At 42.4% G+C, this 16,936-nt stretch overlaps 1 protein-coding gene across 6 annotated transcripts in view; it reads right to left on the reverse strand.

The window, feature by feature from the left end:
• NR3C2 (nuclear receptor subfamily 3 group C member 2) overlaps positions 1 to 16,936 on the reverse strand; it is a 217,652-nt gene that overhangs the window by 53,084 nt on the left and 147,632 nt on the right. For all 6 annotated transcript variants that reach the window (XR_012764027.1, XM_075421103.1, XM_075421104.1 and 3 more), the window contains exon 4: positions 3,586 to 3,702. Coding sequence is in view for 5 of the 6 variants with exons in the window: in XM_075421103.1 (XP_075277218.1) it covers positions 3,586 to 3,702 (117 nt within the window). In the remaining variant the exon portion in view is untranslated. The remainder of the gene's footprint in view (positions 1 to 3,585; positions 3,703 to 16,936) is intronic.

The raw sequence follows: 16,936 nt of genomic DNA on the forward strand, positions 1-16,936 counted from the left end.
ATGAATAATTTTCTAAAGATTATTAGAGGATATAAGAGCTTGGAAAACGCCCCAATTTTTCAACAAACAAAAAGAGGAGGTAAACAATAAAACTGCCAAATTAATTTGGTTGAGCATTCATGAAAAGGTGTATTTTGTATCACTGAATTACACATAGTTTTTTAAAGGTGTTTAAAGCATGGCATGCTGCCACACATCAAAATATTATTTTTTTAGAAAAAAAATGTTAGCATGCTGGGAAGTAGAAGATACATGATCAAAACAAACTTGTAACACTGACACAGTAAACGAAAGAACATTTAAAAAATAGTGATAAAGAATATAACAAAAAAAAAACCCACAAAGAAAACAGATCAGTAGATTAATTGGAGATTGTGCAAAAATGTGCTGCAGGAACATGGAAACTCTCTGATTTCCATTTTTCCACTACAGAGATTAGTATCTTCAGTAACAGTAGGAAGACCATCACAAACTTTCAAATTACAAAGTTTGCATTATATACCCCCTATTGAAGTAACCAGGAGGAGCTGGGTGGCAGCCTGGGGTCTTTCTCTTCCATCTGTAGACGGAGAGGGCTGCAAAGGAGAGTCAAGTTGTTTCCAGCCCATGTGAGACACAACCTTGCTCTCTAAGGCAACATTTCTTCTAGATCAGCTAGGGAGTTGGTTTTTTTTTGTATGAGGTAATAAAACATTATCAACATGTACAAGTGGAAAAGAAATGTACATGGCTTCAGAAACTTGCACACCCTTCAGCCCTGAGCTATGCTTATTACCCTTTTGCATCCTCTTACTCCATTTCTCACGAACCAAACACATAGGCATCTCTGCTGCAGTTTGGGTTTTGTATTTACCTTTGCTTCCATTTGGAGGGTGAGAGCTTAAATTAGATCTACTGCACAAAGAGCACAGCACTGTACAGTGTGACTCAGCTACAGAGAGTCCTATGTTGCAAACAGGATTTAAACTAAATTGCATTTATAAATTCATTTTCCTCCAGCTCCTTCCTGATCACAATGTCTAACAAAATACTTGCGCATTTTGCCTATCAGTCCAAATCAGAAAAAGATAAAAGTCAATTTTTATTGGAGTAATGTATATTCTTGGCAAGCCTAGGCTGACCACGTGAAACTATAAGCTACAATATAGTTTCATAATAATATGAACATTTTCAGTCTATTCAAGCTAATTATGAAAAAATGTTATTTAATACCGAACTTTGGAAATTTATGTGAAAATTACTGTTTTCAAGTACACATTAATATCTCCTCTTGCCATTTCCACCTCCTTTTTTTGTGGTCGTCTCCACCCTATCAGAAACCTCCTGCAACAGCACACCGAAGTTCCCAAAATGAAGCCTGAGATGCTGCGCTGCTCCTCCGTAGGTGCCCAGTGCAAAACTCGCCACCGGGGAAGGATGGCCTAAGCAGCAAAGGGCCTTAAGCCACCACCATTTCCTGGCTGACCTGGGTTGGCTCAAAGGCCGAAAGGTCCGTCAGCACAGTTTGGCAGCCCCTGCGGACCACTACACAGTAACACTATCTCTGGGCTGCAGGCACTTCACGTCCCTGTGGCAGTACTCCCCTCTGCCTCCAGCCTGGCCTCCTGGACCAGGCAGAAAGCACCGTCTTGCATTCACACCCAGCGCCGTTCCCCCACTATCTCAATCACGGCAGTGATGGAAGGACCTTTTTATGCCATTTTAGCTCCTTTACGCAGCATGAAAAGATTAAACCAGGAATGCGAATTTCACCTTAGTTTCTCCACGTGAACAAAATCACCAAAACAGCTAAACTGCAAAGCTCAACCACGCGCCAGCTGTACGCTGCAGAGGCAGGCTTGGCCCTCTAGGTCATTAAATGCAGATCACTCATTACAATTTCAGCAGACTACCAAGCTCCAACACAAGCAAACATTTTCCAATGCACTCCTCATTTATAGCATTCCAGCCAACTTAAAAAAAAAAAAAAAAAAAAAAAGCAACACCCCCTCAAGTAACGTTTACTCCTTCCCTTGGACTTTTGCAGAGGACGCTGTGGGACGCTGAGTGAACACGGCCTTTGAAACGCACCAGGAAATTGCATGGGTGAACTCATGACATTGCAGACGAAGTGTCCCGTGCTGCTGTTTCAAAAGGTTATCAAGTCGGACGGCAGCGCTGTGTTTTGCTGGAGTGCTAAGCGCACAGGCCTGCCCAGGAAGGCAGGCCTGCCGGAGCTCTGCTGGCGCGGGCAATGGAGGATGCCCTGCACCAGCTGCTGCTGCGCTGCAGCAGAACTTCCAGCACCCCAGGGAACTGGGCTTCCTGCTCCACACGTGTTTTCAGCACCTTTTTTTGGGGAATAAGGAGTTACTACCATGTAGCTCCAGTTTCACCAAAGATGCCGTTCTGCTTCCCCTGCTAGATACAATAGCACAGATCAAAACCAAGGAAAAGCCATCAGCCCCCAGCATGCCACAATCCGGCCCCATTTTCCTTTGGGAAGCAGGAACAAGGGGCCTAGGAAGCAATGCAGCATCTCAAAATTGGTAAAGAGGGTGAAAAAGGTCTTAGCAGGGCTACTCTCCTCAAAAAAGAACGGAGCAGCTTGCTTGGGTATTTCTGCCAGGAGACAAGACAGAAAAAGAAGACTGTGAGGTAGAAAAAGGTATCAGGCAGCAGGCAGGAACCAGCATTTTGCATGTAACCTATGAAAGACAAGTAGCTAAATCTGTCTGTAGAACTAAAATAAGCTGCTAGGAGAATAGGTCCATGAGGATAAAAAGCAAATTGTGAGACAGGAAATGATTTGGAGGAATTAATGTGACCATGTTATAATTTTCTGGAACAGTGAAAACACTCTAAGGGAAGGGTTACTCTGTGCATAAGGGAAAGGACCCACAGCAGCATCCAAACCCCGTTCACAGACAACATAATCAACCTAAAAGTGGTGGGAAAAAGTGATTTGTAATACAATTTGCTCAGGTGATGACTTGAAACAAGACGCTCCCTGAAGCACAGCCAGAAATGTGTAGACATTGCAACTGAAGAATTAAAACAACAGAAAAAGCCTATTATAAGTTTAACTATCCTACTGTTTTCAAAATACTTTCAATAATTATTAAGAAAATGTTTTGCCCTTTTTGTTGTTGGTATATGAACGATGGAGTAACATCATCAAAATTACTGCACAGAAATAAATCAATACAAATGCTGAATAAGCAACAAAAAAAGCTGAGAGGTTTCACTATGTGTGAATTTGCTTTCATGATGCGGTAAAATGCTTTCCAGTATTCTACAGAATGCTCATCAGAAAAAAAAAGTATGCAATACTTCAAACCTTAACACTTCTAGCTATATGAGATTCCACTAAAATTACTGTCATCATAAAACACCCACTTTTCTTTTTTCTGAGCCATAAAATATGTATCTCCAAAACCTGATTTAGAATGACAATAGAGTTTATTAGCTATTAAGCACTTCTTTGGGATAATTCCACCTTAAACTTATGAGATTATGCAGCTGCCAGAACTATAAAAAGGCTGCACAATTTCAATGTTTTTGCCTAATCAAATTAAGAGACCAAACTATTAATATTCTGCTTACCTCCTAAATTCATTCCAGCTTGCAGACATTTCTGTAATCGACAGGCTGGGCAGTTCTTCCTCCGAATCTTATCAATTATGCAGTCATTCCTTCCCGCACACAGGTAATTGTGCTGTCCTGAATGAACCAAAACCAAAACGCATTATTAGAGGATGGATTTATGTAATTCCAATTTGTTCTTCTCTGTTGTTTTGCAGTCATTTTGAGCGTCTTATTAATGTAGACATTCCCAATCCCACTCTATAGCCTTCCCTATAATCTTGGTGACTTGTCATGGGCCTTATGATGAGCATATCTTCTGCTTAATTTGGGAAACAGTTTTGATCTGTCACTCACAAGAGAGATTTCATTACTTTTTTTCTAAGCAGGACTGGGATTTTTCTTTCTGCAAAAAACAAACAATTGATTTCAGCTTTTTCAAATCTTACAAGTACCACAGAGCAGCCTGACAACTCTTAGTTTTGGTACAAAACCGGGGGCCATTCTCACGCTAATGCAGCTCACAGCCTAAAGCAGAAATGCAAAGTAGAGGTTAACTTTCCCAATATACTCCACTCTCTTCCACCAGTTCACTGAGCACTTGATGTCACATATAATCAGTTACCTTCTATACAGCACAAGGCTTCTGAAGGGTTTACCACAACAGGCTTATATCGCAACCGTATTATTTCAGTTCTGTAAATCCCCACAGAAGCACTCCTGAAGAGACAGCAGGTATTTAATACACAACATTTAGCAGAAGGGAAATACATGGCAACCAGGGAAATATGCTGGCATTTAACAACCTGGAGACTCAAAAGGCATTTTGCTTTGTGGGAGGAATGTAGGGAGAGCAAATCGATGCAGTGTATCAGACAAGGGCACTACCACGTGGACTTTTCAAAGTAGTGTGCTTGAAATTGATGTGGAAAAATAAAACAAGCCATGAGCGGATGTTGCAGGGTGACAGAAGCAAGAGGAGATTATTTTAGCTGCCTTGATCCAGATGTGGCATGTGGGGACCTGAGGCGGTAAAAACAAACAGTCTGCAGCAGATGTGACAAAAAGCAACGCAGTGGGTTTCCAGAGGAAGGATGAAAAAAAAGGACACAGTACACAGAAGTCCAGTGGACTGTAAGGCAAGCTGCAGGATTTGCCAGCACGTGAAGTTCAAGAAAACAATCTCCTGTAAAACACAACAGCGTGTTGCAGGCTTATATAGTGGGCGCTGTAAGAACCACTGAGTGTCAGGTACAGGCATTTTAGACATAAGGTAAGAAATTCCTTACTCCATAAACTAAACAGAAGTTTGTAACAAAGATGTCTGAAATACAAGGTAGAGGAAAAAAAATTTGGATTGCAAATGCAGTAACATCAACTGGCAACTAAGCAGACACTCCTAAGCAGGTCATGAACGCAGCAGGCAAGATCTGCAGAGACCTAAGAGTTGTATAAATAACGTTAAAGTTGATGCCAATGACCAAAGCAAGCACCGGTTGTGGGTGGGGAAAGGAAGCCCGGGCAAGACTCCGAAGCACAGCTGCACCGAAACGTGCAGGAGGCTGACGCGTGCAAAGAGCGGGAGGAAAGATGCAGGAGGGGGGACAGAGCAAAGATAAGGGGACAGAGCAGCCGTAGCACAATAGACATAAAATATGTTTGCCAAGATATTTCCCACAACACACACACACATCCTCGAGAAAAGACAAAGAGTATTCATGCGACACATGAGACCTGGCTTCTGTTTTGGGCTCTTTCAGGAATTTGTCTCAAAATTTCAGATAAGTCTTTTTCTATCTCTGCATCTGACTCCCCTTCACCCTTACCCAATGTTATCTATTCAGACGGTGAACTGAAGTTTGGGCTGCTTCTTGCATCTCTTCACTGACCATCTCACACAGAAAGAACCAATTTTATTTGAGTAAGTGAAGTGTTACTGTAATATCACAAAGGTATCATCATGTAGATGACTCTTTAGATGTTTAAACAAGTAGATGGGCAAATAAGGGTTGTTATGAAGGGACCTTACCTAGCACTGTGACATCGATGAAAAACTGTAAAGCTTAGGCAAAATCATTCACGAATATGAGCTCATAAAGTTATGTTAGGCATAAAATCAAGTTGTACAATATAGTGATGGCACCAGTATCTATCAGCTAGTCTTTAAGTAGGCCTCTAAACAGTAAAGATACAAAATTCTGAGCTAATCACAAAATGAAAACCTGCTTATCATACAATGTGTATCTTATGATGACATCTATACAAAAACCAAATACAGAAAAGCCAACTTTATTGCTCTTTACATTTTTGCTCTGTACTGACTTGAGGACATCTCCTAAAGAAATATCATGCAGACGGCATGAAAGTAAAATTAAAGTAGAAAACAAGAGTGTTTAAAATAATGATATACAGGATAAAGAGAGCTTATATGCCCCTACAAATACTGGTATACTATCTGTTTTTGGGGAGAGGTGAAAAATGGTTCTTTTTTGCTAGGAATGCAAGTACGATTGCTCCATGCTCACACAATGTCCTTTGTACATCACAGAGTACTGCGATACCATTTTTAGGCTTCCACAGGCAGGTGCAGGCTATTAATATGACAAGAGAGCTCTAATGCTTCAAAATGAACCCCACTGCAGAATTACCTTGAAGGCAGTTTGTTTTACGAAACTGTACACCTGTTAAGTCAACATTTTTCAATACTGCTTTAAAAAGCTAATGGGTTTAATAAAAAGAGGTTAACATTTATGTACGCCAGGATAATTACTTGGGTCACATTCTTAAATACTGTGGAAATGTTTATTTGATGCAATCACTGTCACACTGTGACTTCATAAGAAATATTCCCACAATAGCAGAATACTTCCATTAGTCACCCTTCAAAGGGTTTAGGTAGCCTGCAATTGTTACTTTCTGGCCTATCTACTCTAGACCAAATAATTTCAGGAAAATTTACTTAGTAAAGGTTCATCAATTTCTGAACCATGTATTTCTGATTACTAACGTATGGCACAAAACCTGTAAGTAGTTTTTGTAGTAAGCAAGGCAAAAGTCTTTCCGAAAAGCAAACGTCTTCTTGTCAGTTTTTAAACTTCTAAAAAAAGATTAAATAACCACCACCGTCTTAAAGCTTAAATTAATGGAAGTAACTTGAAAACTCTTAAAAAACAAAACGGATCAGCATTCAGGCAAACCCTCTATGTAGACAGAGTACAGCTATGACATAATAATAAACAGTTTTTCAGTTAAAAAGTTTATCATCTATGATGAAAAAAGGCCTTAAGATTTCCGTGCAATGAAATACGGTATGTTTCAAACAAAACCAAGTTTGTAAAATAAGTTAGCAAAGACACTCATAATGAATCAGTATCTTCCATTTGTGTAGCATGAGCCTCACTCATGCCCCTCAACTTCAGAATCAAAACAGAAACCTACACATCTCAGACTGATGCAGGGCGCCCAAGACCTCCAGGGCTCCTCAGGATCTCAATGAGGTGATGGAGACCATCCTGCACAGAGGCTAATGTTTTTGCGGTGCTAGATCTCCAACTCTTTCAAGACATGTATTGATCTGCTTGTGTAGTTTGTGTTTAGCTTAATCCAGTTCTTCTTTTTATCCAGTTTAATCACCCACAAGTGCGCTGGAAAGTGACAGAGTGGATATTGAATTCTCACCTCCCATGTGCTAATGCATTAAGATGAAAGTAATTTTTACATATGCCACCATTAAGTGCACTTATACAAGCTAATTCCTGTTCCCTCTAAAATACAGAGTTACAAAAGATGCCAGGAAAATTTCCTGTACAAAATAAATTATTAATAGGTACTACACAGTTATACACTAAGAAGAAATAGAGATCTGTCCTATTCACAGCAGAGCCGGAGAAAAATTTGAGTTAGAATCATAGAATTGTAAAGGTTGGAAAAGACATCTAAGATCATCAAGTCCAACCGTCAACCCAAAACCACCATGCCTACTAGACCATGTCTTGAAGTATCACAGCTACACGTTTATTGAACACCTCCAGGGACGGTGACTCAACCATCTCCCCGGACAGCCTGTTCCAATGCTTGACCACTCTTTCAGTAAAGAAATTTTTCTTAATATCTAATCTAAACCCCCCCTGACGCAACTTGAGGCCATTGCCTCTTGTCCTATCAGCAGTTACTTGGGAGACCAACACCCGCCTCACTACAACCTCCTTTCAGGTAGCTGCAGAGAGCAGTAAGGTCCCCCCTCAGCCTCCTCTTCTCCAGACTAAACCACCCCAGTTGCCTCAGCCACTCCTCATAGCACTTGTTCTCTACACCTTTCACCAGCTTCATTGCCCTTCTCTGGACACGCTCCAGCAACTCAATGTCCTTCTTGTAGTGAGGAGCCTAAAACTGAACACAGTACTCCAGGTGCAGCCTCACCAATGCCAAGAACACAGGGATGATCACCTCCCTATTCCTGCTGGCCACACTACTCCTCATACAAGCCAGGATGCTGTTGGCCTTCTTGGCCACCTGGGCACACTGCTGGCTCATGTTCAGCCGGCTGTCGACCAACACCACAAGGTCCTTTTCCGCCAGGCAGCTTTCCAGACACTCCTCCCCAAGCCTGTAGCGTTGCATGGGACTGTAGTGACCCAAGTGCAGGACCCGGCACTTGTCCTTGTTGAACCTCATATGACTGGCCTCAGCCCATCGATCCAGTCTGTCCAGATCCCTCTGCAGAGCCTTCCTACCCTCAAGCAGATCGACACTCCCACCCAGCCTGGTGTCATCTGCAAACTTACTGAGGGAACACTCAATCCCCTCATCCAGATCATTGATGAAGATATTAAACAAGACTGGCCCCAACACTGAGCCCTGGGGAACATCACTTGTGACCAGCTGTCAACTGGATTTAACTCCATTCACCACAACTCTCTGGGCTCAGCCATTCAGCCAGTTTTTTACCCAGAGAAGAGCACACCTGTCTAAGCTATGACCAACCAGTTTCTCTAGAAGAATGCTGTAGGAGACAGTATCAAAGGCTTTACTAAAGTCCAAGTAGATAACATCCACAGCCTTTCCCTCATCCACTAGGCAGGTCACCTGGTCATAGAAGATCAGGTTGGTCAAGCAGGACCTGCCTTTCATGAACCCATGCTGATTGGGCCTGATCCCCTGGTTGTCCTAGTGATGTACTCCAGATGAACTGCTCCATAACCTTCCCTGGCACGGAGGTCAGACTGACAGGCCTGTAGTTCCCTGGATCCTCCTTCTGGTCCTTCTTGTAGATGCGTGTCACACTGGCAAGCCTCCAGTTGTCTGGGACCTCCCCTGTTAGCCAGGACTGCTGACAGATGATGGAGAGTGGCTTGGCCAGTTCCCTCAGCACTCTTAGGTGGATCCCATCCAGTCCCAAAGTAACCAAAATTCCACCAATGGTACAAGCCTCTGATCCTTCCAGCCCCATAGACTTGTGAGTGTCCAGGTGGCATAGCAGGTTGTTAACTGCTTCCTCATGGATTATGGGAGGTTTATTCTGCTCTCCACCCCTGTCTTCCAGCTCATGGGGCTGAACACCCTGGGAATAACTAGTCTGACTATTAAAGACTGAGGCAAAGAAGGCACTACGTACCTCAGCCTTTTCCTCATCCTTGGTGGCAATGTTCCCCCCTGCATCCAATAAGAGATGGAGATTCTCCTTGGCCCTCTTTTTCTTGTTTACGTGTTTTAAAAAGCATTTTTGTTATCCCTTACAACAGCAGCCAGACTGAGTTTTAGCTGGGCTTTTGCCTTTCTAGTTTCCTCTCTGCACGGCCAGCAAGACCCCTGTCCTTTCCTCCATAAGTGGTAGATCCTCCTTTTTTTCCTGAGTCCCAGCAAGGGCTCCCTGTTCAGCCAGACCAGTCATCTTCCCTGCCAGTTCGTCTTGCGGCACATGGGGACAGCCTGCTCCTGTGCCTTTAAGACTTCCTTCTTGAAGAATGTCCTTCCTAGACCCCTTTTCCCTTCAGGACTGTCTCCCAAGGGACTCTCTCAACCAGTGTCCTGCAGAGGCCAAAGTCTGCCCTCCATGGCATGGAAGTCCATGGTAGTGGTTTTACCAATCCCCTTCTTTACTTCACCAAGAATCGAGAACTCCATCATTTCACGGTCCCTAAGCCCAAGACTGCCTCCAATCATGATATCTCCCACCAGTCCTTCTCCATTTGTAAACAGCAGGTCAAGCAAGGCACCTCCCCTGGTAGGCTCACTTACCAACTGTGTCAGGAAGTTATTTTCCACACACTCCAGGAACCTCCTAGACTGTTTCCTCTCTGCTGTGTTGTATTTCCAGTTGAAGTCCCCCACGAGAACAAGCACTAGTGATCGTGAGACTTCTGCCAGTCACTTGCAGAATGCTTCATCTACCTCTTCATCCTGGTTGGGTGGTCTATAACAGACTCCCAACAGGATGTCTGCCTTCTTGGCTTTCCCCCTCATCCTTACCCATACGCACTTGCCCTTATCATCACAATTGTTGAGCTCTATACAGTCGAAACACTCCCTGACATAGACAGCCACCCCACTGCCTCGCCTTCCTTGCCTATCCTTTCTGAAGAGCTTGTAGCCATCTATTGCAGCACCCCAGTCATGACAGTTGTCCCACCATGTTTCCGTGACAGTGACCAAGTCATACCTGTCCTGCTACACAATGGCTTCCAGCTCCTCCTGTTTGTTGCCCATGCTGCGTGCATTGATGTAGATGCGATTGAGCCGGGCTATCAATCTCACCCCCAGCACTGGCATTCCATGCCTATGCTCATCTCTAGTGAGAAGCCTGGTTATATTCCCTTCCCCCTTCGAACCTAGTTTAAAGCCCTCTCGAAGAACCCCGCCAACTCGTGAGTGAGAATCCTTTCCCCCTTTGAGATAGCTGAACTTCACCTGTCACCAGCAGGCCCATTGCCACGTAAACCTCCCCATGATAAAAGTAACCAAAATTCCACTGATGGTACAAGCCTCTGAGCCACATGTTTGCACTTTCCAGGTTACTGTGTCGCTACATACCACAGAATGTCACATCCAAATGTACGCACAAAAATAACATTTCCAGCAACACACCAGCAAAGACTCTTCAATTCCCTGATTGTATAGACTTACAAAAGAAAACAAAGAGGAAGCATTCATTAATTCGGCCTTCCCTCTTACTGCATTTTCTTGAACAAGCAAAACTCAGCAGTAACGGAGGGGAGAAAAAATGCTGTTCTTATTTGCCCTATGAATTACTGCCAAAATGAGGCCGCAGCAGAAGTTGTGGCTTTCCCCATTTTAAAACTCCAGCACGATGATTGAGCCACTGGTCCCAAAAACTGACTTGGTAAGATGAGCTCATGTATGAGTGCAGAGCACTGCTGCACTCTTCAAGGGGCCGTGATACTTCCAGACATGTAAGGCTGCAACAGGAATGGGGTATACATATTTCTTGTCAGCAATATTTTTGTTACTAAGGCAAAATCATAAAAATACAGAAATTTCAGAAATATTCCATATTTTATCTTCCTCCTAAAAATCCCACCCCCCAGTTTTTTGAATTCTAAGTCAGGAACTGCAAATCATTAATGAGTCTTCTACATTTCTGCTCTCTTGCTAAAATAGCAACTACTATGATCAAATGTTAAATTTTGTAAGGAAAAAAAAAGCGTAGTGCTGGAAGAGGATCCAAAAACTGTTTCATTTAAGCCCACTCATGGAAGCATGATAAGACTAGCTTAGCAGTTCAGACAGGCTTGTTTTTTTCCTTTCTCTAAATTTGTCTTAAAACCTTCTGAGGAAAGGTATTCTGCAACTTCCCTACAAACCATGTGATTAGGCTAGTGATTAGCTAGCCTTGAAGCCGTGATTTTTCCCTTTACATTTAACCCTAAGAGGAATCTTTTGCAACTGAAAGAGATGTTAGCGCTCCCTCTAAGTCCTACGCAGTAATAGATCACCGCCTTCTTACAACAATTTCATGCCTAATGGAAGATTTATGTTCCCCATCTCTTTGTTAGACTGAACAAATCCAATGCTCTCATTCTTTCCTCATAGGTCATGTTTCTTAAATCTGTCGTCACTCCTCTTATTCTCCTTCCATTTCTTTCATAAAACAGAGTGCCCAAAACCGGGTGCATTTTTCTTGCTGAGTTTTGCCATCACTAAGCCCAATAAAACAGTTACTTCCTGCACCTTGCACACAACAGCCCTGCTAATCCAATCCTGGACCGATTTGGCTTTTGGCAGTGGCGTTCGGTTGTTGACTCACGCTCGCTTGTGTGCTCCTCTCCTGCGGCACTGCTGCCTTCCACGCATTCTTTCCCGCTTTTACCTGGGCAGCCAACTCTCTTTTTTACTCTACTAGAGCTACACCCCTGCTGCAACATCCCCTGGGAAAGTTAAGGGAAAAGTCCAAGAGCCACTTTGGGTACGACATTTGAAACCGGAGTGTGCTTCGGGTCCCAAGTCAAAAACATGATTGAGGAAGCCTCACAAAAGGACCGGAAAGTGAGAAAACAGGAGTGGCAGCTAAGGACCAAACAAAGCAGAAATAGCTTGAAAAAAAACCAACTTTTAAAATAGTGTCTCACTGAAGCACTTCAAAATGCATATAAAATGCCCAAACTTTCATAAAATTGCAGGCAAAGTTGTCTTCTCCCTGCAGGCTGCCAGAACAGTCAAGCCTTCTTCCAGGGTTTGAGGAGAGAGGAGCTGGAAGCCACCTCCAGCCCTGCCTTGAAGATCTGCACGTCAGAGCTAGGATCCCTTTTGCAGCTTCTGGGCTGGAATAAGGGCTTAGATTTCTCCATATTTCCCGTGTCGGAAAATTATCTCCACAATAACAATGACACATGTAAAAGCCTTACCACTTAGAGTACCCATCAGCACCTGTTTAAGCAAGCATATACAGGTATTAAACACTACTACCTGGGCATCCTTAGTCCAGGGAAGTCCTCTGAAGATCCTCCTGCTGCTCCTATCACTATTTGTCAGCATAACTACCTGAAGTTACTCCTGATAACACTAGTGAAAGAGGGGGAGAAAAAACCCTGGGTTGAATGGCTGTAATTCTACACTAAGTTTCCCTCAATTCCATAAATGTTATTTACTGCTCAGCTCTGTCTGTTCCCTTTACCCTCCAGCCTGTCAGACTGCATGAGTCCAGCCTCTGCAACCCTTCTGACCTGGGCTACAGACCTTCCCCGATGAAGGAAAGACAAAGAAAACATGCTGCAGAAAACGATCAGGATTTTCTAAGGGAGGTCCTCTCACCTCTATTCTACAAGAATATCTGGTCAGCAAACAGAACTTTACACCAGTTTTTCTGCTTTCTGGTATAGCCCTGATGAAGAGCTTTGCATCCTACAGCAAGAAATCGCATAATCTGCACATCCTAACCCCTCGTTCGTGCTCACTGAGCTATGTGATGCATTCCTTTCATCCAGCTCTGAAACGGTCACAGATTTTGTGAAATGGATTTTATCTCTGTAATCCATATAAGCCCTTTTAATCAATAAAAATAAACTATTTCTACCTTTTAATGGCCAGTATATAAATAAAACTACTGCTAAGACTCCTCACAATGATTTTCCACGTACAGAAAGGGATTTTCTGTTTGACAGAACCTGTATCACACTATCAAAAAACAAACTGCATATACCTGAGATTTTTATTTCACCGTGTGCAGTAGGCAGGTCCTCTCAAATAAATCAGCATGGTAAATATGATGATGAATTTCTTACCAAATTTCAGTTTTCACAAAGCCTCTTTTTCTCGCAATTAAAAAAAAGGAAAAAGGGCTGCTATTCAGTGGAAATGAGAATCGCATTTTCATTTAAAAGGTTCGTTTGTTACACAGTTGAGGGCCGTTTTTTTTTTTTAGCAGTTGACAACTGCCCAGCAACAGCAGCCTATGTTTGCAGTCACTATTTTAGGCTACATCACATGTCAATTACATAACCTTGTTTTACTGCTCTTGAACTGGTTGGAACAACCTGGGAAACAGATTAGGGCACTCCCTCCCAGCCGGCCATCCGTGTGCAATGGCAGGACCCGGCCCCCCGCCGCAGCGCCAAAGGCTGCAGCCACCGCCAGGCCCTCTCTCCATAACTAGTTACTTATTGCTAGACCCACCCGAGACAATGGATAATTAACTTCCTCAGCTCTGTTTAAACCAGTCCAGTCTGACCACGGTAAACTAATAAACTTGATTCCTCATGCTGAGATTCATGAGTAATGCAGAATAAGCTTATAAATGCCACAGACAAGGTACGGAACTTACATACGAATTCTGCCCCTTCATTTTGTATAGCGAATGCTCGGGGCTTGTATTTTAGATATCGAATTTCAGGGTTTCCCAAAATTCAGCCTGACTTCCAGGTGTATGTCCCTTATTAATCCACATCTTTACTCATCTGACCGTATCATCCCAGATGATGTGCTTTTCAGGTGCAGACAAAGGCTGTATCTGCCCATTGCTCAAGATGACAATATCAATCTATTATTAACTTTATTACAGAATGTCCTTATAGCACAGGCATAGTCTAAATCCTTCTCTGAAGCAAGAATTTAGAGCTTTCCCTCCTTTATGATAAGTTAGAGACTTAATTAAAATTTCTTTTGATTTTGGCAAAATATTCAACACATTTGGGATATTTCCTGCTTGCTTCTCATTCTCAATTACCTTCTGCTACTTCTAAATCCCAAGACATCTTTCAGCTTCTTCACCCTTTTATATTACTGGATTAATTTATCTACTATTTTTATTATATTTTTGTAAGTCTCCTTACTTTCTACTCCCCCCTCCTTTTTCCTTCCTTTAATAAAATTTATTCTCTAACCTTCTCCTTTACCTACTCTCATCTTCAGACTTTTACCCCTCTCCTAATTCCACAACTCTTTCTTCAGTGTTCTCATTTACCTTTTAAATGTATTATTTCCTCCACTCAGCCAGTAACTGGTGATTTCCTAGGGCACATTTACACTGCAGTCAAAAGTATGGGTACAGCTCATTTCATATACCCAAGCAAAGTATATTAAAATTACCTGGGACATGGATAAAAACATAGGCTCAACCGCATCATTTTCTGCAGGGTCTACGAAGCCCAGCTAGGGCTCTTTTAAAAGCCCAGGCACATCAGTTGGTGCTCATATAGCAAGGACAGTCTATAAACTTCTGCAACACAGTATTTTTCTAAATTTTCTATGTGCTTTAAACCCTGTGTTTAACTGGTATTTAATTGTCATGTTATAATTGAACAGTGTTGACAAAAACATTCTCAAATCCAGTGTGTTGGCCTGTAATCACTCAACGTTCTTTCTCTGCCTAGTCTGAAATACGCTACTGATTCTTACGCAGTATCCTGGAGAAAGACCTGCAGGTTGTCCTTAGGTGGTGATTACGTCATGAACAGGGACTTCATGCTCTGCCCATTCACTACTGCATTTGTTTCCTCCAGAAAGCCAAAAGTTTAAAAGCGCAAACAAACTACCAGTGCTTCCTCCAATGGGGACTACAGATGAAAAGCCAACTCCTCTTTTTTCTGCAAGTGAAGCAGGGAGGGCTGTGTCACCTGATGCTGTATACGCGAAAGTTTTCAAATCGCCATATTGTTATTTGCTCCCTATGCACATCTGAGAGCACAGACTCCAGTGCTCTGCCAGTTTCAACATGGAGACCATCTCCTGCCCCTTCACCTTCCCAGGAAACTTGCTTCCACACTGGGCTGAGACCAGGTTAACAAAAACAATCGGTATGGTCTGGTGATCCTGGCAAAGAAGACTAGAAGTTATAAAAATGGTTCTCGCTCACTATTTAAAGCGGACTGAAAGGGCACAGATAAGAGGGCTCAAGGAGAGAGAGGAAATTTGGCAAGGGAGTATGGGATGTAGCCCAAAAGAGGCTAACATTTTCTGTAGCAGAAACCACCCAGCAGGGATGAAACCTGTTAACAACAGTGAGACAAGCGAGCAAGAAAATACACCTAAGTATCTCATATTTGAGGCACATGTGCACATTTTCTTCTGCCATGCTTAAAACCTGCTACAGAATTTTGAAAGCTCCAGCTGTCCCGTTATGCAGAGGGACTCAGCCACCAAGACGAGATATGCCCCAAACTGGTACTGAAACCGTCTCCAGGGCTCCCACTGCCATCTCCACAACAGAGGCAGTGTTTGTACCAACCAGCCACATCTATAGTAAGTCATGGAGGACAGGTAGGGCCTCCTAAAATCCAGACAAGCTAAGAAAGTTTTTGGTTGAATATGTCGAAATCTAAACACGGCTGCATGACTGACTATGCGGTAACTCTCTTTTCATGTAGTTGCAGAAATGCTGAGTAGTACTAGATAGCACAGAAAAGGAATAGCAAAAGTATCTGGTCTTTGCAAAGCATTTCAGATTCAGTGAAATCACAGCACTGGAAATTTGTTTAGGAAGACAGCCAAGGAAAAAATATCTACGAACACCAAAATAATCCTGTTATCGAGCTAAGTAATTTTGCTTATGTTTTGAAATTAGTTTTCACCCCAGTTGCTTTTGATTTTAGAATATACTGGATGCAGTAACACAAAGTGAGAATCAGAGCTTTAGAGGATGTTGCTTTGACAAAATCAGACATCTAATATTTTACAGCATTTTCTTTCATAGCAAGTTTCCAAATTTTCATTTTGGATTAAGTTTTAACTGAAGGCTAATTGTGAAGTCTCTAGATGCTGTTAACTGCAGAGCAGTACATACGATAGATTTATAAGAGATTATGTCACATGCATGATACATACTTCTGCTTTCCCTTGCTAAAATCTGATAAGGCGTTCTTGAAATACTACAAATTTCAATGTACTTTAGTAGAAAATTTCGATGGACAAGAAATGGCCTAGAAGGACTGGAAAGACTTTTTAAATAAGCATCACGCAAAAATCTTAAACTGCAACAGAATTGCCCTTCCAATTTTCCTGATAAAGTGGTCAACTGGTCTGCTACATTTACATATGTGATGTAGTATCCTGCTCTACAATTAGCCTATGGTTACAACTGGATTTCAGGAAGCACACAGTGTAAAACAAGATTTGTGTGAAATATTAGGTTCATTTAAGGGAATGTCTGAGAGGGTGTGGGGGGGTGTATTCTGGAATATGGAGCACTAATTGGTAATGTAACGATTTCTAGTTGATTGTATCGCTCCCTAAGCCATGCTTGTTCAGTGAATACTGAAAGTATTCACCTCCATAAAAATATTCATATTTGTAAGCGTATATGGGCCTGAAGCCAGTTACACTATTCACTATTTCAAACCACTTAGTCTGCCCCATGATCCTACTGATACATTCAGGCATGTATCAAACTGTCTTGGTAGTAACCATATGGAACATGCACACT

This window comes from Opisthocomus hoazin, chromosome 5 (assembly GCF_030867145.1).
Source record: "Opisthocomus hoazin isolate bOpiHoa1 chromosome 5, bOpiHoa1.hap1, whole genome shotgun sequence".
In the NCBI taxonomy this organism is placed as follows: Eukaryota; Metazoa; Chordata; class Aves; order Opisthocomiformes; family Opisthocomidae; genus Opisthocomus; species Opisthocomus hoazin.